General features: G+C 50.4%; 1 protein-coding gene across 1 annotated transcript; it reads left to right on the top strand.

The window, feature by feature from the left end:
- Window positions 1–192: 192 nt before the first annotated feature.
- Window positions 193–26,299, top strand: LOC142726236 (rap1 GTPase-activating protein 1-like; the record flags this gene model as incomplete). Its single annotated transcript, XM_075849002.1, has 6 exons — window positions 193–261; window positions 22,569–22,604; window positions 22,908–22,955; window positions 23,726–23,764; window positions 23,865–24,050; window positions 26,197–26,299. Coding segments are annotated over exons 1-6 (472 nt in total), but the record flags the coding sequence as incomplete, so codon positions are not given.
- Window positions 26,300–26,398: the final 99 nt, after the last annotated feature.

The raw sequence follows: 26,398 nt of genomic DNA, 5'->3' as shown, positions 1-26,398 counted from the left end.
CTCCTGCACCTGTACAGCCCCCCCCTCCTGCACCTGTACAGCCCCCCCACCCTCCTGCACCTGTACAGCCCCCCCCCTCCTGCACCTGTACAGCCCCCCCCCCCCACCCCCTCCTATCTCCGCCCACCTGTCGCTCTGTACGGGGGAGGAGGCTGCGGGGAGCGGAACACATTACAGCCGGGATCCGGGGAGCGGGGGAGGATGGCCGGGAGCAGCGGTGGAGTAACCCGGGAGGAGGAGGACGAGACCTCCCTGTCCTGTGTGAGTAATAACCGGGAGTCTCCTCCTGATGCCGCTTTATCAGGGACTAGAGGAGGGAAGACGTGTACAGATGTAGCAGAGCTCGACCTGTCATAGAACAGCTGAGTACAGATAATGTAAATGTTACCTGCAGTCCTATGTAACACCACAGATAACACAGTGATAACTCTCTGAGTACAGATAATGTAGTAGCTGTTACCTGCAGTCCTATGTAACACCACAGATAACACAGTGATAACTCTCTGAGTACAGATAATGTAGTCGATGTTACCTGCAGTCCTATGTAACACCACAGATAACACAGTGATAACTCTCTGAGTACAGATAATGTAGTCGATGTTACCTGCAGTCCTATGTAACACCACAGATAACACAGTGATAACTCTGAGTACAGATAATGTAGTAGATGTTACCTGCAGTCCTATGTAACACCACAGATAACACAGTGATAACTCTCTGATTACAGATAATGTAGTAGATGTTACCTGCAGTCCTATGTAACACCACAGATAACACAGTGATAACTCTCTGAGTACAGATAATGTAGTCGATGTTACCTGCAGTCCTATGTAACACCACAGATAACACAGTGATAACTCTGAGTACAGATAATGTAGTAGATGTTACCTGCAGTCCTATGTAACACCACAGATAACACAGTGATAACTCCCTGAGTACAGATAATGTAGTAGTGTTACCTGCAGTCCTATGTAACACCACAGATAACACAGTGATAACTCTCTGAGTACAGATAATGTAGTAGATGTTACCTGCAGTCCTATGTAACACCACAGATAACACAGTGATAACTCTCTGAGTACAGATAATGTAGTAGTGTTACCTGCAGTCCTATGTAACACCACAGATAACACAGTGATAACTCCCTGAGTACAGATAATGTAGTAGATGTTACCTGCAGTCCTATGTAACACCACAGATAACACAGTGATATCTCTCTGATTACAGATAATGTAGTAGTGTTACCTGCAGTCCTATGTAACAACACAGATAACACAGTGATATCTCTCTGATTACAGATAATGTAGTAGTGTTACCTGCAGTCCTATGTAACACCACAGATAACACAGTGATAACTCTCTGATTACAGATAATGTAGCAGTGTTACCTGCAGTCCTATGTAACACCACAGATAACGCAGTGATAACTCTCTGATTACAGATAATGTAGTAGATGTTACCTGCAGTCCCTATGTAACACCACAGATAACACAGTGATAACTCTCGGAGTACAGATAATGTAGTAGATGTTACCTGCAGTCCTATGTAACACCACAGATAACACAGTGATAACTCTCTGAGTACAGATAATGTAGTAGTTACCTGCAGTCCTATGTAACACCACAGATAACACAGTGATAACTCTCCGAGTACAGATAATGTAGTAGATGTTACCTGCAGTCCTATGTAACACCACAGATAACACAGTGATAACTCTCTGAGTACAGATAATGTAGTAGTGTTACCTGCAGTCCTATGTAACACCACAGATAACACAGTGATAACTCCCTGAGTACAGATAATGTAGTAGATGTTACCTGCAGTCCTATGTAACACCACAGATAACACAGTGATAACTCTCTGAGTACAGATAATGTAGTAGATGTCACCTGCAGTCCTATGTAACACCACAGATAACACAGTGATGACTCTCTGATTACAGATAATGTAGTAGATGTTACCTGCAGTCCTATGTAACACCACAGATAACACAGTGATATCTCTCTGATTACAGATAATGTAGTAGATGTTACCTGCAGTCCTATGTAACACCACAGATAACAGTGATAACTCTCTGATTACAGATAATGTAGTAGATGTCACCTGCAGTCCCATGTAACACCACCGATAACAGTGATAACTCTCTGATTACAGATAATGTAGTAGATGTTACCTGCAGTCCTATGTAACACCACAGATAACACAGTGATAACTCTCTGAGTACAGATAATGTAGCAGTGTTACCTGCAGTCCTATGTAACACCACAGATAACACACAGTGATAACTCTCTGGGAACAGATAATGCAGTAGATGTTACCTGCAGTCCTATGTAACACCACAGATAACACAGTGATAACTCTCTGATTACAGATAATGTAGTAGTGTTACCTGCAGTCCTATGTAACCGCACAGATAACGCAGTGATAACTCTGATTACAGATAATGCAGTAGATGTTACCTGCAGTCCCATGTAACACCACCGATAACAGTGATAACTCTCTGATTACAGATAATGTAGATGTTACCTGCAGTCCTATGTAACACCACTGATAACACAGTGATAACTCCCTGATTACAGATAATGTAGTAGATGTTACCTGCAGTCCTATGTAACACCACAGATAACACAGTGATAACTCTTATTACAGATAATGTAGATGTTACCTGCAGTCCTATGTAACACCACAGGTAACACAGTGATAGCTCTCTGAGTACAGATAATGTAGTGGATGTTTCCTGCAGTCCTATGTAACACCACAGATAACACAGTGATAACTCTCTGAGTACAGATAATGTAGTAGATGTTACCTGCAGTCCTATGTAACACCACAGATAACACAGTGATAACTCTCTGAGTACAGATAATGTAGTAGATGTTACCTGCAGTCCTATGTAACACCACAGATAACACAGTGATAACTCTCTGAGTACAGATAATGTAGTAGATGTTACCTGCAGTCCTATGTAACACCACAGATAACACAGTGATCACTCTCTGAGTACAGATAATGTAGTAGATGTTATCTGCAGTCCTATGTAACACCACAGATAACACAGTGATAACTCTCTGATTACAGATAATGTAGTAGTGTTACCTGCAGTCCTATGTAACACCACAGATAACACAGTGATAACTCTCTGATTACAGATAATGTAGTAGATGTTACCTGCAGTCCTATGTAACCGCACAGATAACGCAGTGATAACTCTGATTACAGATAATGCAGTAGATGTTACCTGCAGTCCCATGTAACACCACCGATAACAGTGATAACTCTCTGATTACAGATAATGTAGATGTTACCTGCAGTCCTATGTAACACCACTGATAACACAGTGATAACTCCCTGATTACAGATAATGTAGTAGATGTTACCTGCAGTCCTATGTAACACCACAGATAACACAGTGATAACTCTTATTACAGATAATGTAGATGTTACCTGCAGTCCTATGTAACACCACAGGTAACAGTGATAGCTCTCTGAGTACAGATAATGTAGTGGATGTTTCCTGCAGTCCTATGTAACACCACAGATAACACAGTGATAACTCTCTGAGTACAGATAATGTAGTAGATGTTACCTGCAGTCCTATGTAACACCACAGATAACACAGTGATAACTCTCTGAGTACAGATAATGTAGTAGATGTTACCTGCAGTCCTATGTAACACCACAGATAACACAGTGATAACTCTCTGAGTACAGATAATGTAGTAGATGTTACCTGCAGTCCTATGTAACACCACAGATAACACAGTGATAGCTCTCTGAGTACAGATAATGTAGTAGTGTTACCTGCAGTCCTATGTAACACCACAGATAACACAGTGATAACTCTCTGAGTACAGATAATGTAGTAGGTGTTACCTGCAGTCCTATGTAACACCACAGATAACACACAGTGATAACTCTCTGGGTACAGATAATGTAGTAGTGTTACCTGCAGTCCTATGTAACACCACAGATAACACAGTGATAACTCTCTGAGTAGATAATGTAGTAGATGTTACCTGCAGTCCTATGTAACACCACAGATAACACAGTGATAACTCTCTGGGTACAGATAATGTAGTAGTGTTACCTGCAGTCCTATGTAACACCACAGATAACACAGTGATAACTCTCTGAGTAGATAATGTAGTAGATGTTACCTGCAGTCCTATGTAACACCACAGATAACACAGTGATAACTCTCTGGGTACAGATAATGTAGTAGTGTTACCTGCAGTCCTATGTAACACCACAGATAACACAGTGATAACTCTCTGAGTAGATAATGTAGATAATAGGTAACATCTACTTCGTTATCTGTATTGAGATAAATGTGTACATAGGGTGTATATACTGTGTAGGTAGTGTGTATGTGTGTGTATATACTGGGTATATGGGATGTATTTACTGTGTATATAGTGTATAGATCTGTACATGGGTTGTATATGGGGTGTATATACGGTGTATCGGGTGTATATACTGTGTAAATGGGGTGTATATAGTGTATAAATGTGTATATACTGGATGTATATACTGTGTATATTAGGTTTATATGGGGTTGTTTATAGTGTATATGGGGTGTATATACTGTATAGATGTGTACATGGTGTGTATATACTGAGTACTGGGTATATGGGGTGTATTTACTGTGTATATAGTGTATAGATGTGTACATGGGGTGTATATAGTGTTTATATTTGGTTTACATTGGGTGTGTATATACTGGGTAGATTGTGTGTGTGTGTGTGTGTATATATACTGGGTATATGGGACGTATTTACTGTGTCTATGGTGTATAGATGTACATGGGGTATATATAGTGTGTATATGGGGTTGTTTATAGTGTATAGATGTGTACATGGGGTGTATATAGTGTGTTCATGGGGTGTACATATTGTGTACATGGGGTATATATACTGTGTAGATGTGATTATACTGTATAGATCTGTACATGGGGTGTATAGATGTGTACATGGGGTGTATATACTGTGTAGATGTGTACATGGGGTGTATATACTGTAGATGTGTATAGATGTGTACATGGGGTGTATATAGTGTATTTATGGGGTGTATATACTTTATAGATGTGTATATAGTGTGTATATGAGATGTGTATGTGGTGTGTAAAGATGTGTATATACTGTATATATGTGTATATAGTCTATAGGTGTGTAGATGTGTACATGGGGTGTATATACTGTATAGATGTGTATAGATGTGTACATGGGGTGTATATAGTCTATAGGTGTGTACATTGGGTGTATATACTGTGTAGATGTGTACATGGGGTGTATATACTGTATAGATGTGTAAATGGGGTGTATAGATGTGTACATGGGTGTATATACGGTCTAGATTTGTATATGGGGTGTATATGGTGTATAGATGTGTACATAGGGTGTATATAGTCTATAGGTGTGTACATGGGGTGTATATACTGTATAGATGTGTACATGGGGTGTATATGGGGTGTATATGGTGTATAGATGTGTATATACTGTATAGATTTGTATATGGGATGTATATGGTGTATAGATGTGTATATAGGCTATAGGTGTGTACATGGGGTGTATATACTGTGTAGATGTGTTTATACTGTATATATGTGTACATAGGGTATATATACGGTATAGATGTGTATATGGGGTGTATAGATGTGTACACAGGGTGTATATACTGTATAGATGTGTACATGGGGTGTATATACTGTATAGATGTGTACATTGGGTGTATAGATGTGTATATATGGAGTGTATAGATGTGTACATGGGGTGTATATACTGTATAGATGTGTATATATGGGGTGTATAGATGTGTACATGGGGTGTATATACTGTATAGATGTGTACATGGGGTGTATAGATGTGTACATGGGGTGTATAGATGTGTACATGGGGTGTATATACTGTATAGATGTGTATATGGGGTGTGTAGATATGTACACAGGGTGTATATACTGTATAGATGTGTATATGGGGTGTATAGATGTGTACATGGGGTGTCTATATAGGGTGTATAGATGTGTACGTGGGGTGTATAGATCTGTACATGGGGTGTATATACTGTACATGGGGTGTATAGATGTGTACATGGGGTGTACATGGGGTGTATATACTGTACATGGGGTGTATATACTGTACATGGGGTGTATAGATGTGTATATGGGCTGTATAGATGTGTATATGGGGTGTATAGATGTGTATAGATGTTTATATAGGCTATAGGTGTGTACATGGGGTGTATATACTGTGTAGATGTGTTTATACTGTATAGATGTGTACATAGGGTATATATACGGTATAGATGTGTATATGGGGTGTATAGATGTGTACACAGGGTGTATATACTGTATAGATGTGTACATGGGGTGTATATACTGTATAGATGTGTACATTGGGTGTATAGATGTGTACATGGGGTGTATATACTGTATAGATGTGTATATGGGATGTGTACATGGGGTGTATAGATGTGTACATGGGGTGTATATACTGTATAGATGTGTATATATGGGGTGTATAGATGTGTACATGGGGTGTATATACTGTATAGATGTGTATATATGGGGTGTATAGATGTGTACATGGGGTGTATATACTGTATAGATGTGTATATGGGGTGTATAGATGTGTACATGGGGTGTATATACTGTATAGATGTGTATATGGGATGTGTACATGGGGTGTATAGATGTGTACATGGGGTGTATATACTGTATAGATGTGTAGATGGGGTGTGTAGATATGTACACAGGGTGTATATACTGTATAGATGTGTATATGGGGTGTATAGATGTGTACATGGGGTGTATATATACGGTGTATAGATGTGTACGTGGGGTGTATAGATGTGTATATGGGGTGTATAGATGTGTACATGGGGTGTATATACTGTACATGGGGTGTATAGATGTGTACATGGGGTGTATATAGTGTTTATATTTGGTTTACATTGGGTGTGTATATACTGGGTAGATTGTGTGTGTGTGTGTATATATACTGGGTATATGGGACGTATTTACTGTGTCTATGGTGTATAGATGTACATGGGGTATATATAGTGTGTATATGGGGTTGTTTATAGTGTATAGATGTGTACATGGGGTGTATATAGTGTGTTCATGGGGTGTACATATTGTGTACATGGGGTATATATACTGTGTAGATGTGATTATACTGTATAGATCTGTACATGGGGTGTATAGATGTGTACATGGGGTGTATATACTGTGTAGATGTGTACATGGGGTGTATATACTGTAGATGTGTATAGATGTGTACATGGGGTGTATATGTGGTGTATATAGTGTATTTATGGGGTGTATATACTTTATAGATGTGTATATAGTGTGTATATGAGATGTGTATGTGGTGTGTAAAGATGTGTACATGGAGTGTATATACTGTATATATGTGTATATAGTCTATAGGTGTGTACATTGGGTGTATATACTGTGTAGATGTGTACATGGGGTGTATATACTGTATAGATGTGTATAGATGTGTACATGGGGTGTATATAGTCTATAGGTGTGTACATTGGGTGTATATACTGTGTAGATGTGTACATGGGGTGTATATACTGTATAGATGTGTAAATGGGGTGTATAGATGTGTACATGGGTGTATATACGGTCTAGATTTGTATATGGGGTATAGATGTGTACATAGGGTGTATATAGACTATAGGTGTGTACATGGGGTGTATATACTGTATAGATGTGTACATGGGGTGTATATGGGGTGTATATGGTGTATAGATGTGTACATGGGTGTATATACTGTATAGATTTGTATATGGGATGTATATGGTGTATAGATGTGTATATAGGCTATAGGTGTGTACATGGGGTGTATATACTGTGTAGATGCGTTTATACTGTATATATGTGTACATAGGGTATATATACGGTATAGATGTGTATATGGGGTGTATAGATGTGTACACAGGGTGTATATACTGTATAGATGTGTACATGGGGTGTATATACTGTATAGATGTGTACATTGGGTGTATAGATGTGTACATGGGGTGTATATACTGTATAGATGTGTATATATGGGGTGTATAGATGTGTACATGGGGTGTATATACTGTATAGATGTGTATATATGGGGTGTATAGATGTGTACATGGGGTGTATATACTGTATAGATGTGTACATGGGGTGTATAGATGTGTACATGGGGTGTATATACTGTATAGATGTGTATATGGGGTGTGTAGATATGTACACAGGGTGTATATACTGTATAGATGTGTATATGGGGTGTATAGATGTGTACGTGGGGTGTATAGATCTGTACATGGGGTGTATATACTGTACATGGGGTGTATAGATGTGTACATGGGGTGTATAGATGTGTACATGGGGTGTATATACTGTACATGGGGTGTATATACTGTACATGGGGTGTATAGATGTGTATATGGGCTGTATAGATGTGTATATGGGGTGTATAGATGTGTATAGATGTTTATATAGGCTATAGGTGTGTACATGGGGTGTATATACTGTGTAGATGTGTTTATACTGTATAGATGTGTACATAGGGTATATATACGGTATAGATGTGTATATGGGGTGTATAGATGTGTACACAGGGTGTATATACTGTATAGATGTGTACATGGGGTGTATATACTGTATAGATGTGTACATTGGGTGTATAGATGTGTACATGGGGTGTATATACTGTATAGATGTGTATATGGGATGTGTACATGGGGTGTATAGATGTGTACATGGGGTGTATATACTGTATAGATGTGTATATATGGGGTGTATAGATGTGTACATGGGGTGTATATACTGTATAGATGTGTATATATGGGGTGTATAGATGTGTACATGGGGTGTATATACTGTATAGATGTGTATATGGGGTGTATAGATGTGTACATGGGGTGTATATACTGTATAGATGTGTATATGGGATGTGTACATGGGGTGTATAGATGTGTACATGGGGTGTATATACTGTATAGATGTGTAGATGGGGTGTGTAGATATGTACACAGGGTGTATATACTGTATAGATGTGTACATGGGGTGTATATATACGGTGTATAGATGTGTATATGGGGTGTATAGATGTGTACATGGGGTGTATATACTGTACATGGGGTGTATAGATGTGTACATGGGGTGTATAGATGTGTACATGGGGTGTATATACTGTACATGGGGTGTATAGATGTGTATATGTGGTGTATATGTGGTATGTAGATGTGTATAGATGTGTACATGGGGTGTATAGATGTGTATATGTGGTGTATAGCTGTGTATATGTGGTATGTAGATGTGTATAGATGTGTACATGGGGTGTATAGATGTGTATATGTGGTGTATAGCTGTGTATATGTGGTATGTAGACGTGTATAGATGTGTACATGGGGTGTATAGATGTGTATATGTGGTATGTAGATGTGTATAGATGTGTATATGGGCTGTATAGATGTGTATATGGGCTGTATAGATGTGTATATGGGCTGTATAGATGTGTATATGGGGTGTATATACTGTATAGATGTGTATATGGGGTGTATAGATGTGTACATGGGGTGTATAGATGTGTACATGGGGTGTATAGATGTGTACATGGGGTGTATAGATGTGTACATGGGGTGTATAGATGTGTACATGGGGTGTATAGATGTGTACATTGGGTGTATATACTGTACATGGGGTGTATATACTGTACATGGGGTGTATAGATGTGTATATGTGGTGTATAGCTGTGTATATGTGGTATGTAGATGCTTATAGATGTGTATATGTGGTGTATAGATGTGTATATGTGGTGTATAGATGTGTATATGGGGTGTATAGATGTGTATATGGGGTGTATAGATGTGTATATGGGCTGTATAGATGTGTATATGGGGTGTATAGTTGTGTATATCGGGTGTATAGATGTGTATATGGGGCGTATAGATGTGTATATGGGGTGTATAGATGTGTACATGGGGTGTATAGATGTGTACATGGGGTGTATAGATGTGTACATGGGGTGTATAGATGTGTATATGTGGTGTATAGCTGTGTATATGTGGTATGTAGATGTGTATAGATGTGTACATGGGGTGTATAGATGTGTATATGTGGTATGTAGATGTGTATAGATGTGTACATGGGGTGTATAGATGTGTATATGTGGTGTATAGCTGTGTATATGGGGTGTATAGATGTGTACATGGGGTGTATATGCTGTATAGATGTGTATATATGGGGTGTATAAATGTGTATATACTGTATAGATGTGTATATATGGGGTGTATAGATGTGTATATGGGGTGTATAGATGTGTACATGGGGTGTATATACTGTATAGATGTGTATATGGGATGTGTACATGGGGTGTATAGATGTGTACATGGGGTGTATATACTGTATAGATGTGTATATGCGTTGTGTAGATATGTACACAGGGTGTATATACTGTATAGATGTGTATATGGGGTGTATAGATGTGTACATGGGGTGTATATATATAGGGTGTATAGATGTGTACGTGGGGTGTATAGATGTGTATATATGTGTATATGGGGTGTATATACTGTACATGGGGTGTATAGATGTGTACATGGGGTGTATAGATGTGTACATGGGGTGTATAGATGTGTACATGGGGTGTATAGATGTGTACATGGGGTGTATAGATGTGTACATGGGGTGTATATACTGTACATGGGGTGTATATACTGTACATGGGGTGTATATACTGTACATGGGGTGTATAGATGTGTACATGGGGTGTATAGCTGTGTATATGTGGTATGTAGATGTGTATAGATGTGTACATGGGGTGTATAGATGTGTATATGTGGTGTATAGCTGTATAGATGTGTACATGGGGTGTATATACTGTATAGATGTGTATATGGGGTGTATAGATGTGTATATAGTGTGTACATGGGGTGTATATACTGTATAGATGTGTACATTGGGTGTATAGATTTGTACATGGGGTGTATAAATGTGTGCATTGGGTGTATATACGGTATAGATGTGTATATGGGGTGTATAGATGTGTGCATGGGGTGTGTACATGAGGTGTATAGATGTGTATATGGGGTGTATAGATGTGTATATGGGGTGTATATACTGTATAGATGTGTATATGGGGTGTATAGAGGTGTATATGGGGTGTATATACTGTATAGATGTGTACATGTGGTGTATAGATGTGTATAGATGTGTATATGGGGTGTATATACTGTATAGATGTGTACATGGGGTGTGTACATGAGGTGTATAGATGTGTATATGGGGTGTATATGGGGTGTATATACTGTATAGATGTGTATATGGGGTGTATATACTGTATAGATGTGTACATGGGGTGTATAGATGTGTATATGGGGTGTATATACTGTATAGATGTGTACATGGGGTGTATAGATGTGTATAGATGTGTATATGGGGTGTATAGATGTGTATATGGGGTGTATGGGGTGTATAGATGTGTATATGGGGTGTATAGATGTGTATAGATGTGTACATGGGGTGTATAGATGTGTATAGATGTGTATATGGGGTGTATAGATGTGTATATAGTGTGTACATGGGGTGTATAGATGTGTATATAGTGTACAGGTTGGGTTGGCAGCTGACATGTCAGTATTATTTCCTGCTCCTCCATCGCTCCGCCTGGCGCATATGATGAGTACGGGCACGGTGCCCGCGCTGCTGCTTGTCGCCTGCTCTATATATAACATTTCTGGATCACAGCCGGTGTAACTGGTGTCACCGGTCCCCGTGTTATATCCGACTAATGGGAGATTATTACACGTTCCAGATGAATTATATCACAATGTCGCTCTACCTGCCGGCTGTCCGCCACATTCCAGACCGCTGACATCTGCCCAAAATGGGACAAGTATTCCATGGAGGAAAATGTTCAAATTCCTCCGCTCCCCCATAACCGCTGCAGTGCCCCCATATGGATGCTGCTCTGGATGTAAGTGGAGTACAAGATATAGTGTAACAACGGAGTAGTGACATCGGCTGTGAGTGTAGTGTAACTGTAGAATAGTGACTGCAGCTCTGGATGTGAGTGGAGTATTGTAGCTGTAGAATAGTGACTGCAGCTCTGGATGTGAGTGGAGTATTGTAGCTGTAGAATAGTGACTGCAGCTCTGGATGTGAGTGGAGTATTTTAGCTGTAGAATAGTGACGGCAGCTCTGGATGTGAGTGGAGTATTGTAGCTGTAGAATAGTGACGGCAGCTCTGGATGTGAGTGGAGTATTGTAGCTGTAGAATAGTGACTGCAGCTTTGGATGTGAGTGGAGTATTGTAGCTGTAGAATAGTGACGGCAGCTCTGGATGTGAGTGGAGTATTGTAGCTGTAGAATAGTGACTGCAGCTCTGGATGTGAGTGGAGTATTGTAGCTGTAGAATAGTGACTGCAGCTTTGGATGTGAGTGGAGTATTGTAGCTGTAGAATAGTGACTGCAGCTCTGGATGTGAGTGGAGTATTGTAGCTGTAGAATAGTGACGGCAGCTCTGGATGTGAGTGGAGTATTGTAGCTGTAGAATAGTGACTGCAGCTTTGGATGTGAGTGGAGTATTGTAGCTGTAGAATAGTGACGGCAGCTCTGGATGTGAGTGGAGTATTGTAGCTGTAGAATAGTGACTGCAGCTCTGGATGTGAGTGGAGTATTGTAGCTGTAGAATAGTGACTGCAGCTTTGGATGTGAGTGGAGTATTGTAGCTGTAGAATAGTGACTGCAGCTCTGGATGTGAGTGGAGTATTGTAGCTGTAGAATAGTGACGGCAGCTCTGGATGTGAGTGGAGTATTGTAGCTGTAGAATAGTGACTGCAGCTTTGGATGTGAGTGGAGTATACGGGATCAGTATGAGATGAGTTTACGGATGTTCAGAGTTATCTCCTCATTATCTGGCGGTTTATCTTGGGGATTGTCCGATGCGGAGCGTCACGTTATACAACAAATGCGTGGACGTCGGGCGCTATAATCTGATTCTTGCGCCAATGAAGCGCTGCGATTCTAACACCGCGGCCTGTCTGGTGCAGTGGACCGTTATTGTCGCCGTGTTTAGCGGGGTTTGTGGCGGTGTTTGGTCCTGGGGTCACAGTGGGGCGGCGGTTTATAAGACGTGCCCCTCCCCCAGGTTGTGGGATCGGGGAGGCGCTGCCGTTGGTTCCTGGATTAGGTTCTGGTGCGTCCGCGGTACTGGCAGGGCAGGTTTGTCAGGACGCGCTGTCCCCTGATAACGCCAGCCACCAATTTACAGCTGGACCTGCCCACATTTCCCCGATGACATCACTGGAGGGTAATTATACCTGGCAGCACCCGGGCAGCATCTATATCACCCGTCCAGTCAGTGGTGACCAAGATGAGCCGACACAATATGGGGAAACTGCAGGGCCACCGCGTCCACAACCGCAACCTAAAGGTACGTGGCCCCATAATAAGAGTGAGGGGCCCCGCTGTCAGAGTGGGTGAGGGTCTCTGGTATAGGAGCGAGTGATGGGTGAGGGGCCCTGGTATAGGAGCGAGTGATGGGTGAGGGGCCCTGGTATAGGAGCGGGTGATGGGTGAGGGTCTCTGGTATAGGAGCGAGTGATGGGTGAGGGGCCCTGGTATAGGAGCGAGTGATGGGTGAGGGGCCCTGGTATAGGAGCGGGTGATGGGTGAGGGTCTCTGGTATAGGAGCGAGTGATGGGTGAGGGGCACTGGTATAGGAGCGGGTGATGGGCGAGGAGCTCTGGTATAGGAGCGGGTGATGGGTGAGGGGCTCTGGTATAGGAGCGGGTGATGGGTGAGGGGCTCTGGTATAGGAGCGGGTGATGGGTGAGGGGCCGTGGTATAGGAGAGGGTGATGGGTGAGGGGCTCTGGTATAGGAGCGGGTATTGGGCCCTGGTATAGGAGCGGGTGATGGGTGAGGGGCTCTGGTATAGGAGCGGGTGATGGGTGAGGGGCTCTGGTATAGGAGCGGATATTGGGCCCTGGTATAGGAGCGGGTGATGGGTGAGGGGCTCTGGTATAGGAGCGGGTATTGGGCCCTGGTATAGGAGCGGGTGATGGGTGAGGAGCTCTGGTATAGGAGCGGGTGATGGGTGAGGGGCTCTGGTATAGGAGCGGGTGATGGGTGAGGGGCTCTGGTATAGGAGCGGGTGATGGGTGAGGGGCTCTGGTATAGGAGCGGGTGATGGGTGAGGGGCTCTGGTATAGGAGCGGGTGATGGGTGAGGGGCTCTGGTATAGGAGCGGGTGATGGGTGAGGGGCTCTGGTATAGGAGCGGGTGATGGGTGAGGGGCCGTGGTATAGGAGAGGGTGATGGGTGAGGGGCTCTGGTATAGGAGCGGGTATTGGGCCCTGGTATAGGAGCGGGTGATGGGTGAGGGGCTCTGGTATAGGAGCGGGTGATGGGTGAGGGGCTCTGGTATAGGAGCGGATATTGGGCCCTGGTATAGGAGCGGGTGATGGGTGAGGGGCTCTGGTATAGGAGCGGGTGATGGGTGAGGGGCTCTGGTATAGGAGCGGGTATTGGGCCCTGGTATAGGAGCGGGTGATGGGTGAGGGGCTCTGGTATAGGAGCGGGTGATGGGTGAGGGGCTCTGGTATAGGAGCGGGTGATGGGTGAGGGGCTCTGGTATAGGAGCGGGTGATGGGTGAGGGGCTCTGGTATAGGAGCGGGTGATGGGTGAGGGGCTCTGGTATAGGAGCGGGTGATGGGTGAGGGGCTCTGGTATAGGAGCGGGTATTGGGCCCTGGTATAGGAGCGGGTGATGGGCGAGGAGCTCTGGTATAGGAGCGGGTGATGGGTGAGGGGCTCTGGTATAGGAGCGGGTGATGGGTGAGGGGCTCTGGTATAGGAGCGGGTGATGGGTGAGGGGCCGTGGTATAGGAGAGGGTGATGGGTGAGGGGCTCTGGTATAGGAGCGGGTATTGGGCCCTGGTATAGGAGCGGGTGATGGGTGAGGGGCTCTGGTATAGGAGCGGGTGATGGGTGAGGGGCTCTGGTATAGGAGCGGATATTGGGCCCTGGTATAGGAGCGGGTGATGGGTGAGGGGCTCTGGTATAGGAGCGGGTGATGGGTGAGGGGCTCTGGTATAGGAGCGGGTATTGGGCCCTGGTATAGGAGCGGGTGATGGGTGAGGAGCTCTGGTATAGGAGCGGGTGATGGGTGAGGGGCTCTGGTATAGGAGCGGGTGATGGGTGAGGGGCTCTGGTATAGGTGATGGGTGAGGGGCTCTGGTATAGGAGCGGGTGATGGGTGAGGGGCTCTGGTATAGGAGCGGGTGATGGGTGAGGGGCTCTGGTATAGGAGCGGGTGATGGGTGAGGGGCTCTGGTATAGGAGCGGGTGATGGGTGAGGGGCCGTGGTATAGGAGAGGGTGATGGGTGAGGGGCTCTGGTATAGGAGCGGGTATTGGGCCCTGGTATAGGAGCGGGTGATGGGTGAGGGGCTCTGGTATAGGAGCGGGTGATGGGTGAGGGGCTCTGGTATAGGAGCGGATATTGGGCCCTGGTATAGGAGCGGGTGATGGGTGAGGGGCTCTGGTATAGGAGCGGGTATTGGGCCCTGGTATAGGAGCGGGTGATGGGTGAGGGGCTCTGGTATAGGAGCGGGTGATGGGTGAGGGGCTCTGGTATAGGAGCGGGTGATGGGTGAGGGGCTCTGGTATAGGAGCGGGTGAGGGGCTCTGGTATAGGAGCGGGTGATGGGTGAGGGGCTCTGGTATAGGAGCGGGTGATGGGTGAGGGGCTCTGGTATAGGAGCGGGTATTGGGCCCTGGTATAGGAGCGGGTGATGGGTGAGGGGATCTGGTATAGGAGCGGGTGATGGGTGAGGGGCTCTGGTATAGGAGCGGGTGATGGGTGAGGGGCTCTGGTATAGGAGCGGGTGATGGGTGAGGGGCTCTGGTATAGGAGCGGGTGATGGGTGAGGGGCTCTGGTATAGGAGCGGGTGATGGGTGAGGGGCCCTGGTATAGGAGCGGGTGAAGGGTGAGGGGCCCTGGTATAGGAGCGGGTGAAGGGTGAGGGGCCCTGGTATAGGAGCGGGTGATGGGTGAGGGGCCCTGGTATAGGAGCGGGTGATGGGTGAGGGGCTCTGGTATAGGAGCGGGTATTGGGCCCTGGTATAGGAGCGGGTGAGGGGCTCTGGTATAGGAGCGGGTATTGGGCCCTGGTATAGGAGCGGGTGATGGGTGAGGGGCTCTGGTATAGGAGCGGGTGATGGGTGAGGGGCTCTGGTATAGGAGCGGGTGATGGGTGAGGGGCTCTGGTATAGGAGCGGGTGATGGGCTCTGGTATAGGAGCGGGTGATGGGTGAGGGGCCCTGGTATAGGAGTGGGTGATGGGTGAGGGGCCCTGGTATAGGAGCGGGTGATGGGTGAGGGGCCCTGGTATAGGAGCAGGTGATGGGTGAGGGGCCCTGGTATAGGAGCGGGTGATGGGTGAGGGGCCCTGGTATAGGAGCGGGTGATGGGTGAGGGGCTCTGGTATAGGAGCGGGTATTGGGCCCTGGTATAGGAGCGGGTGAGGGGCTCTGGTATAGGAGCGGGTATTGGGCCCTGGTATAGGAGCGGGTGATGGGTGAGGGGCTCTGGTATAGGAGCGGGTGATGGGTGAGCGGCTCTGGTATAGGAGCTGGTGATGGGTGAGGGGCTCTGGTATAGGAGCGGATATTGGGCCCTGGTATAGGAGCGGGTGATGGGTGAGGGGCTCTGGTATAGGAGCGGGTATTGGGCCCTGGTATAGGAGCGGGTGATGGGTGAGGGGCTCTGGTATAGGAGCGGGTGATGGGTGAGGGGCTCTGGTATAGGAGCGGGTGATGGGTGAGGGGCTCTGGTATAGGAGCGGGTGATGGGTGAGGGGCTCTGGTATAGGAGCGGGTATTGGGCCCTGGTATAGGAGCGGGTGATGGGTGAGGGGATCTGGTATAGGAGCGGGTGATGGGTGAGGGGCTCTGGTATAGGAGCGGGTGATGGGTGAGGGGCTCTGGTATAGGAGCGGGTGATGGGTGAGGGGCTCTGGTATAGGAGCGGGTGATGGGTGAGGGGCTCTGGTATAGGAGCGGGTGATGGGTGAGGGGCCCTGGTATAGGAGCGGGTGAAGGGTGAGGGGCCCTGGTATAGGAGCGGGTGAAGGGTGAGGGGCCCTGGTATAGGAGCGGGTGATGGGTGAGGGGCCCTGGTATAGGAGCGGGTGATGGGTGAGGGGCTCTGGTATAGGAGCGGGTATTGGGCCCTGGTATAGGAGCGGGTGAGGGGCTCTGGTATAGGAGCGGGTATTGGGCCCTGGTATAGGAGCGGGTGATGGGTGAGGGGCTCTGGTATAGGAGCGGGTGATGGGTGAGGGGCTCTGGTATAGGAGCGGGTGATGGGTGAGGGGCTCTGGTATAGGAGCGGGTGATGGGCTCTGGTATAGGAGCGGGTGATGGGTGAGGGGCCCTGGTATAGGAGCGGGTGATGGGTGAGGGGCCCTGGTATAGGAGCGGGTGATGGGTGAGGGGCCGTGGTATAGGAGAGGGTGATGGGTGAGGGGCTCTGGTATAGGAGCGGGTATTGGGCCCTGGTATAGGAGCGGGTGATGGGTGAGGGGCTCTGGTATAGGAGCGGGTGATGGGTGAGGGGCTCTGGTATAGGAGCGGATATTGGGCCCTGGTATAGGAGCGGGTGATGGGTGAGGGGCTCTGGTATAGGAGCGGGTATTGGGCCCTGGTATAGGAGCGGGTGATGGGTGAGGGGCTCTGGTATAGGAGCGGGTGATGGGTGAGGGGCTCTGGTATAGGAGCGGGTGATGGGTGAGGGGCTCTGGTATAGGAGCGGGTGATGGGTGAGGGGCTCTGGTATAGGAGCGGGTGATGGGTGAGGGGCTCTGGTATAGGAGCGGGTGATGGGTGAGGGGCTCTGGTATAGGAGCGGGTATTGGGCCCTGGTATAGGAGCGGGTGATGGGTGAGGGGATCTGGTATAGGAGCGGGTGATGGGTGAGGGGCTCTGGTATAGGAGCGGGTGATGGGTGAGGGGCTCTGGTATAGGAGCGGGTGATGGGTGAGGGGCTCTGGTATAGGAGCGGGTGATGGGTGAGGGGCTCTGGTATAGGAGCGGGTGATGGGTGAGGGGCCCTGGTATAGGAGCGGGTGAAGGGTGAGGGGCCCTGGTATAGGAGCGGGTGAAGGGTGAGGGGCCCTGGTATAGGAGCGGGTGATGGGTGAGGGGCCCTGGTATAGGAGCGGGTGATGGGTGAGGGGCTCTGGTATAGGAGCGGGTATTGGGCCCTGGTATAGGAGCGGGTGAGGGGCTCTGGTATAGGAGCGGGTATTGGGCCCTGGTATAGGAGCGGGTGATGGGTGAGGGGCTCTGGTATAGGAGCGGGTGATGGGTGAGGGGCTCTGGTATAGGAGCGGGTGATGGGTGAGGGGCTCTGGTATAGGAGCGGGTGATGGGCTCTGGTATAGGAGCGGGTGATGGGTGAGGGGCCCTGGTATAGGAGTGGGTGATGGGTGAGGGGCCCTGGTATAGGAGCGGGTGATGGGTGAGGGGCCCTGGTATAGGAGCAGGTGATGGGTGAGGGGCCCTGGTATAGGAGCGGGTGATGGGTGAGGGGCCCTGGTATAGGAGCGGGTGATGGGTGAGGGGCTCTGGTATAGGAGCGGGTATTGGGCCCTGGTATAGGAGCGGGTGAGGGGCTCTGGTATAGGAGCGGGTATTGGGCCCTGGTATAGGAGCGGGTGATGGGTGAGGGGCTCTGGTATAGGAGCGGGTGATGGGTGAGGGGCTCTGGTATAGGAGCGGGTGATGGGTGAGGGGCTCTGGTATAGGAGCGGATATTGGGCCCTGGTATAGGAGCGGGTGATGGGTGAGGGGCTCTGGTATAGGAGCGGGTATTGGGCCCTGGTATAGGAGCGGGTGATGGGTGAGGGGCTCTGGTATAGGAGCGGGTGATGGGTGAGGGGCTCTGGTATAGGAGCGGGTGATGGGTGAGGGGCTCTGGTATAGGAGCGGGTGATGGGTGAGGGGCTCTGGTATAGGAGCGGGTGATGGGTGAGGGGCTCTGGTATAGGAGCGGGTATTGGGCCCTGGTATAGGAGCGGGTGATGGGTGAGGGGATCTGGTATAGGAGCGGGTGATGGGTGAGGGGCTCTGGTATAGGAGCGGGTGATGGGTGAGGGGCTCTGGTATAGGAGCGGGTGATGGGTGAGGGGCTCTGGTATAGGAGCGGGTGATGGGTGAGGGGCTCTGGTATAGGAGCGGGTGATGGGTGAGGGGCCCTGGTATAGGAGCGGGTGAAGGGTGAGGGGCCCTGGTATAGGAGCGGGTGAAGGGTGAGGGGCCCTGGTATAGGAGCGGGTGATGGGTGAGGGGCCCTGGTATAGGAGCGGGTGATGGGTGAGGGGCTCTGGTATAGGAGCGGGTATTGGGCCCTGGTATAGCAGCGGGTGAGGGGCTCTGGTATAGGAGCGGGTATTGGGCCCTGGTATAGGAGCGGGTGATGGGTGAGGGGCTCTGGTATAGGAGCGGGTGATGGGTGAGGGGCTCTGGTATAGGAGTGGGTGATGGGTGAGGGGCTCTGGTATAGGAGCGGGTGATGGGCTCTGGTATAGGAGCGGGTGATGGGTGAGGGGCCCTGGTATAGGAGCGGGTGATGGGTGAGGGGCCCTGGTATAGGAGCGGGTGATGGGTGAGGGGCCCTGGTATAGGAGCGGGTGAAGGGTGAGGGGCCCTGGTATAGGAGCGGGTGATGGGTGAGGGGCCCTGGTATAGGAGCGGGTGAAGGGTGAGGGGCCCTGGTATAGGAGCGGGTGAAGGGTGAGGGGCCCTGGTATAGGAGCGGGTGATGGGTGAGGGGCTCTGGTATAGGAGCGGGTATTGGGCCCTGGTATAGGAGCGGGTGAGGGGCTCTGGTATAGGAGCGGGTATTGGGCCCTGGTATAGGAGCGGGTGATGGGTGAGGGGCTCTGGTATAGGAGCGGGTGATGGGTGAGGGGCTCTGGTATAGGAGTGGGTGATGGGTGAGGGGCTCTGGTATAGGAGCGGGTGATGGGCTCTGGTATAGGAGCGGGTGATGGGTGAGGGGCCCTGGTATAGGAGCGGGTGATGGGTGAGGGGCCCTGGTATAGGAGCGGGTGATGGGTGAGGGGCCCTGGTATAGGAGCGGGTGAAGGGTGAGGGGCCCTGGTATAGGAGCGGGTGATGGGTGAGGGGCCCTGGTATAGGAGCGGGTGAAGGGTGAGGGGCCCTGGTATAGGAGCGGGTGAAGGGTGAGGGGCCCTGGTATAGGAGCGGGTGATGGGTGAGGGGCCCTGGTATAGGAGCGGGTGATGGGTGAGGGGCTCTGGTATAGGAGCGGGTATTGGGCCCTGGTATAGGAGCGGGTGAGGGGCTCTGGTATAGGAGCGGGTATTGGGCCCTGGTATAGGAGCGGGTGATGGGTGAGGGGCTCTGGTATAGGAGCGGGTGATGGGTGAGGGGCTCTGGTATAGGAGCGGGTGATGGGCTCTGGTATAGGAGCGGGTGATGGGTGAGGGGCCCTGGTATAGGAGCGGGTGATGGGTGAGGGGCCCTGGTATAGGAGCGGGTGATGGGTGAGGGGCCCTGGTATAGGAGCGGGTGAAGGGTGAGGGGCCCTGGTATAGGAGCGGGTGATGGGTGAGGGGCCCTGGTATAGGAGCGGGTGATGGGCTCTGGTATAGGAGCGGGTGATGGGTGAGGGGCCCTGGTATAGGAGCGGGTGATGGGTGAGGGGCCCTGGTATAGGAGCGGGTGATGGGTGAGGGGCCCTGGTATAGGAGCGGGTGAAGGGTGAGGGGCCCTGGTATAGGAGCGGGTGATGGGTGAGGGGCCCTGGTATAGGAGCGGGTGATGAGTGACGGGCCCTGGTATAGGGACTGGTGAGGGGCCCTGGTATAGGAGCGGGTGATGAGTGACGGGCCCTGGTGTAGGGACTGGTGAGGGGCCCTGGTATAGGGATGGGTGATGGGTGAGGGGCTCTGGTATAGGAGCGGGTGATGGGTGAGGGGCCCTGGTATAGGAGCGGGTGATGGGTGAGGGGCCCTGGTATAGGAGCGGGTGAAGGGTGAGGGGCCCTGGTATAGGAGCGGGTGATGGGTGAGGGGCCCTGGTATAGGAGCGGGTGATGGGCTCTGGTATAGGAGCGGGTGATGGGTGAGGGGCCCTGGTATAGGAGCGGGTGATGGGTGAGGGGCCCTGGTATAGGAGCGGGTGATGGGTGAGGGGCCCTGGTATAGGAGCGGGTGAAGGGTGAGGGGCCCTGGTATAGGAGCGGGTGATGGGTGAGGGGCCCTGGTATAGGAGCGGGTGATGAGTGACGGGCCCTGGTATAGGGACTGGTGAGGGGCCCTGGTATAGGAGCGGGTGATGAGTGACGGGCCCTGGTGTAGGGACTGGTGAGGGGCCCTGGTATAGGGATGGGTGATGGGTGAGGGGCTCTGGTATAGGAGCGGGTGATGGGTGAGGGGCTCTGGTATAGGAGCTGGGTCTGCCTTTTGTTAGCAGAGTGCCTGTTTGTTACAGTGTATCTGTGCAGGTAAATCCTCTCTGAGCTCATCACAGCAGCAGAACAAATCTCTCTCCTGTCCCGGGCTCCAGACTAATAACTCTTCTCTGCACTGATACATTGTTACAAACACTCAGCTATATGAGCAGGACTAGGCCGGTACAAGTTTTCAGCATCTGAATGTAAAGAAGAATGTTCCCATTTACTGACAGCAAGCAGAGATCTTGAAAATAGTGAGCATTTTTAGAAAGTAGCAGAGCTATATACAGTGATTTACATGGGACTGGATGTGACGTTTCCGTTGATTTGTGGCTTTGCGGTTGGCTGTAACGTTTGGCGCCGGCTGCAGTAAGTTGTCGCTGTTCTCGGGGTGCTGCGTGGAGAGACGGATACTGGGGGGATGTGACATGATCTATACCGCCCTATGACACGAGGTGAACTCTCCCCCGACGCCGTCACTGCCGCCAGAGTCGTCTGTCAGAAATGGCGCAGAAAATCCCTGCGCTCGTCTCGTTATCTGAAGAGATATTTCAATCTGGCGGCAGCTGCTCCGTATAATCGGCGGGGGGGGGGGGGGGGCACATATTTATAGCACCATCCGCCGATACCTGCTGCGCCTCAGACATAAGACCCGTAGAGCGGCGTGAGGCGCCCGCTGATCCGGTGCATCACGTGACCAGAGATTGTCGCACTGCGGTGACCTCCAGGGCACGGGAGGCTTCTCTTCTCTGATTGGCTGAGCTCTATACCAGTCCCGCTCCTGTGATTGGCTGATTTCTGGTGATCGTTGTATCTCTGCGCGGCTCGGCTGGATTATTGCCGGTGGACACGTTCGCGGGCGCTGTGGAGCGCCGGGCGCGCAGGTTCCCGTCTGGTGCCGGACGATCGCGCAGCCTGATTCCCGGCATCCGTTGCTCCGGTGCGGCTGCTTTTCCTTTGATGCTCGGACAGGTTCCGGACTATTGGACTGGAGGTCTGGGTGTCGTCCCTGTGTTGCGCTGCAGCTTTGCTTCTGTGTTCCCGGAGTCGTTAGGAATTGGCGCTAATTATTGTCTTTTTTTGTTCCCCCTTTTTAGAACTTGGACTTGTTTGAGATGATTGAGAAGATGCAGGTGAGTGTCGCGGGCGCTGCCGTAACCTCCCCGGGGGCCACAAAGCTCCGGGCCCGTCACACGGTAATAACCGTAATGAAATCCGTCTCACAGCTGAGGCTTTGTGACAATGTATCAGTATAGGCGATCCAGAAGCAGCACAAGTCTCTAGCTCCCACAGACACTGACACATTGTAACAAGCCCTCAGCTGCACCAGCAGAACTAGGTCAGGACGGGTTTTCTGCCTTGTGATGACAACCATTATGTAGCAGAGTCCGTCGTGCGCTGTGACTGCTGCTCAGCCAATTGCTTTGTTTTTTTAGGGCTGCAGAATGGACGAACAGAGATCCTCGCTCCCTCCCCCCCTCAAGGTAAAATCCGCTGCTAAGCAGAGCCGGCCGCGCTTCATACTACCCACATAACGCCCGCTCTGCTGCTCTGCATGTGGGGAGGGTGTCCTATGTCACAACTGTACAGGGCCTTGTGCAAACACTACATCTCCTGCTAGAGTAGAAGACCTTGTGTGAGAGCAGGATTGTTGCTGCAGCTCTAGATGTGAGTGGAGTATTAGGGCATGTTCACACGACAGATTTTTCAGTATCTGGACACGGATTAGCCGCATCAGGAGGCGACGTCGCGGTACGATTTATTTCTTTTAGCTACGGAGATTTTATAATCTGCAGCGGAAAAATCTGCGTTACGTGAACCACGGCGCGGAAACGACACACGGATTTCTCCTCTAAATTAGCGTGAAAACTTCTGTCGTGTCAACAAGGCCTTAGACGTGACGTATCCACAAAATAGGGACTGGAGGGTCAGATGTAATAGAACAGCAGAGTTACATGCAGATTTGGATGTGATTGGAGTATGACATGATGTAACAGTAGTATAGTGACTGCAGCTCTGGATGTGACTGGAGTATAGGAGTATAAGCCGTACTAGTGAAGCTTTGTTGTATGGGGCTGTAATGTGTCGGTGCGGGGGAGGTGTGCTGTCTGCCCCCCGCCCCTGTCTGCCCCCCGCTGTCTGCCCCCCGCCCGCGCTGTCTGCCCCCCCCCCCGCTGTCTCGTGTTATGCAGATCTCGCGGATCTTCGTGTTTTTGGCGATGTCGCGATATAACGATGTCTTCTCTTATTATAGACAGAAGAGGATTATATCCCGTATCCCGGCGTCCACGAGGTAAGAGCAGATTCATGTGACCGGGCGCCGCTTATCACTCTGTGTCGGGGGGTCTGGAGAGTAGAGGGGACCCCAGAACTGTCTGTTCTCTGTCCTGCAGGTCCTGGGGAGGGAAGGGCCGTTCCCCCTCGTCCTTCTGCCTCAGTTTGGGGGCTACTGGATCGAAGGAACCAATCACAACCTCTCACAGCTCCCCGACCCCGAGAATAACCGCTCCCCGAGCGCCAAAGTCAAGCTGGAGAGTAACCGCACGGCGCGACTGTACCGCAAACACTTCCTGGGGAAGGTAAGACCCGCGAGAAGGGGGACGCAGCCCGTACTGACCCCCGATATACAGAGACGCTGACCCCCCCCGATATACAGAGACGCTGACCCCCCCCCCCGATATATAGAGACGCTGACCCCCCCCGGTATATAGAGACGCTGACCCCCCCCCGATATATAGAGACGCTGACCCCCCCCGATATACAGAGACGCTGACCCCCCCCCCCGATATATAGAGACGCTGACCCCCCCCGGTATATAGAGACGCTGACCCCCCCCCCGATATATAGACGCTGACCCCCCGATATATAGAGACGCTGACCCCCCGATATATAGAGACGCTGACCCCCCCCCCCCGATATATAGAGACGCTGACCCCCCCCCCCGATATATAGAGACGCTGACCCCCCCCCCCGATATATAGAGACGCTGACCCCCCCCCCCCCCGGTATATAGAGACGCTGACCCCCCCGATATATAGAGACGCTGACCCCCCCCCCCCCCCGGTATATAGAGACGCTGACCCCCCTGATATATAGACGCTGACCCCCCCCCCCCCGGTATATAGAGACGCTGACCCCCCCCCCCCGGTATATAGAGACGCTGACCCCCCCGGTATATAGAGACGCTGACCCCCCCCCCCCCGGTATATAGAGACGCTGACCCCCCCGGTATATAGAGACGCTGACCCCCCTGATATATAGACGCTGACCCCCCCCCCCCGGTATATAGAGACGCTGACCCCCCCCCCCCCCCGGTATATAGAGACGCTGACCCCCCGGTATATAGAGACGCTGACCCCCCCCCCCCCGGTATATAGAGACGCTGACCCCCCCCCCCCGATGTATAGAGACACTGCCCCCCCCCGATATGTAGAGACACTGCCCCCCCCCATATATAGAGACGCTGACCCCCCCCCGATATATAGAGACACTGACCCCCCCCCCCCCCCGATATATAGAGACGCTGCCCCCCCCCGATATATAGAGACGCTCCCCCCCCCGATATATAGAGACGCTGCCCCCCCCCCCCCGATATGTAGAGACGCTGACCCCCCCCGATATATAGAGACGCTGCCCCCCCCGATATATAGAGACACTGCCCCCCCCCCCCCGATATGTAGAGACGCTGACCCCCCCCCCCCGATATATAGAGACGCTGCCCCCCCCGATATATAGAGACGCTGCCCCCCCCCCGATATATAGAGACGCTGACCCCCCCCGATATACAGAGACGCTGACCCCCCCCCCCCGATATATAGAGACGCTGACCCCCCCGGTATATAGAGACGCTGACCCCCCCCCCCCGATATATAGAGACGCTGACCCCCCCCCCCCCGATATATAGAGACACTGCCCCCCCCCCCCCGATATGTAGAGACGCTGACCCCCCCGATATATAGAGACGCTGCCCCCCCCCCCCCCGATATATAGAGACGCTGACCCCCCCCGATATATAGAGACGCTGCCCCCCCCCCGATATATAGAGACGCTGCCCCCCCCCCCCCGATATATAGAGACGCTGACCCCCCCCGATATATAGAGACGCTTCCCCCCCCCGATATATAGAGACGCTTCCCCCCCCGATATATAGAGACGCTGCCCCCCCCCCCCCGATATATAGAGACGCTGCCCCCCCCCGATATATAGAGACACTGCCCCCCCCCCCCGATATATAGAGACGCTGCCCCCCCCCCGATATATAGAGACGCTGCCCCCCCCCCCGATATATAGAGACGCTGCCCCCCCCCCCGATATATAGAGACACTGCCCCCCCCCCCGATATATAGAGACACTGCCCCCCCCCGATATATAGAGACACTGCCCCCCCCCCCGATATATAGAGACACTGCCCCCCCCCGATATATAGAGACGCTGCCCCCCCCCCCGATATATAGAGACGCTTCCCCCCCCCGATATATAGAGACGCTGCCCCCCCCCCCCCCCGATATATAGAGACGCTGCCCCCCCCCCGATATATAGAGACACTGCCCCCCCCCGATATGTAGACCCTGACCCCCCCCGATATATAGAGACGCTGCCCCCCCCCCCCGATATGTAGAGACGCTGCCCCCCCCCCCCCCCCGATATGTAGAGACGCTGACCCCCCCCCCCCCCCCCCCCCCCCCGATATGTAGAGACGCTGACCCCCCCGGTATTATTTTCTAGGAGCACTATAATTATTACTCGCTGGACGCGGCTCTCGGTCACCTGATCTTCTCCTGCAGTATGACGTCATCGGGGATCAGGAGCACCTCCGCCTGCTGCTGCGGTGAGTCTTACACCGGGGGGGACGACATCTGAGTGACACCCCCAGCGCATGTAACACGAGGGATCGAGCTCTTCACCGATCACATTCGCGTCAGTTCTC

Source organism: Rhinoderma darwinii, unplaced genomic scaffold (assembly GCF_050947455.1).
Source record: "Rhinoderma darwinii isolate aRhiDar2 unplaced genomic scaffold, aRhiDar2.hap1 Scaffold_616, whole genome shotgun sequence".
Classification (NCBI taxonomy): Eukaryota; Metazoa; Chordata; class Amphibia; order Anura; family Rhinodermatidae; genus Rhinoderma; species Rhinoderma darwinii.
Note: the sequence above shows the minus strand (reverse complement) of the source record. Positions and strands in the feature narration are given on the sequence as shown.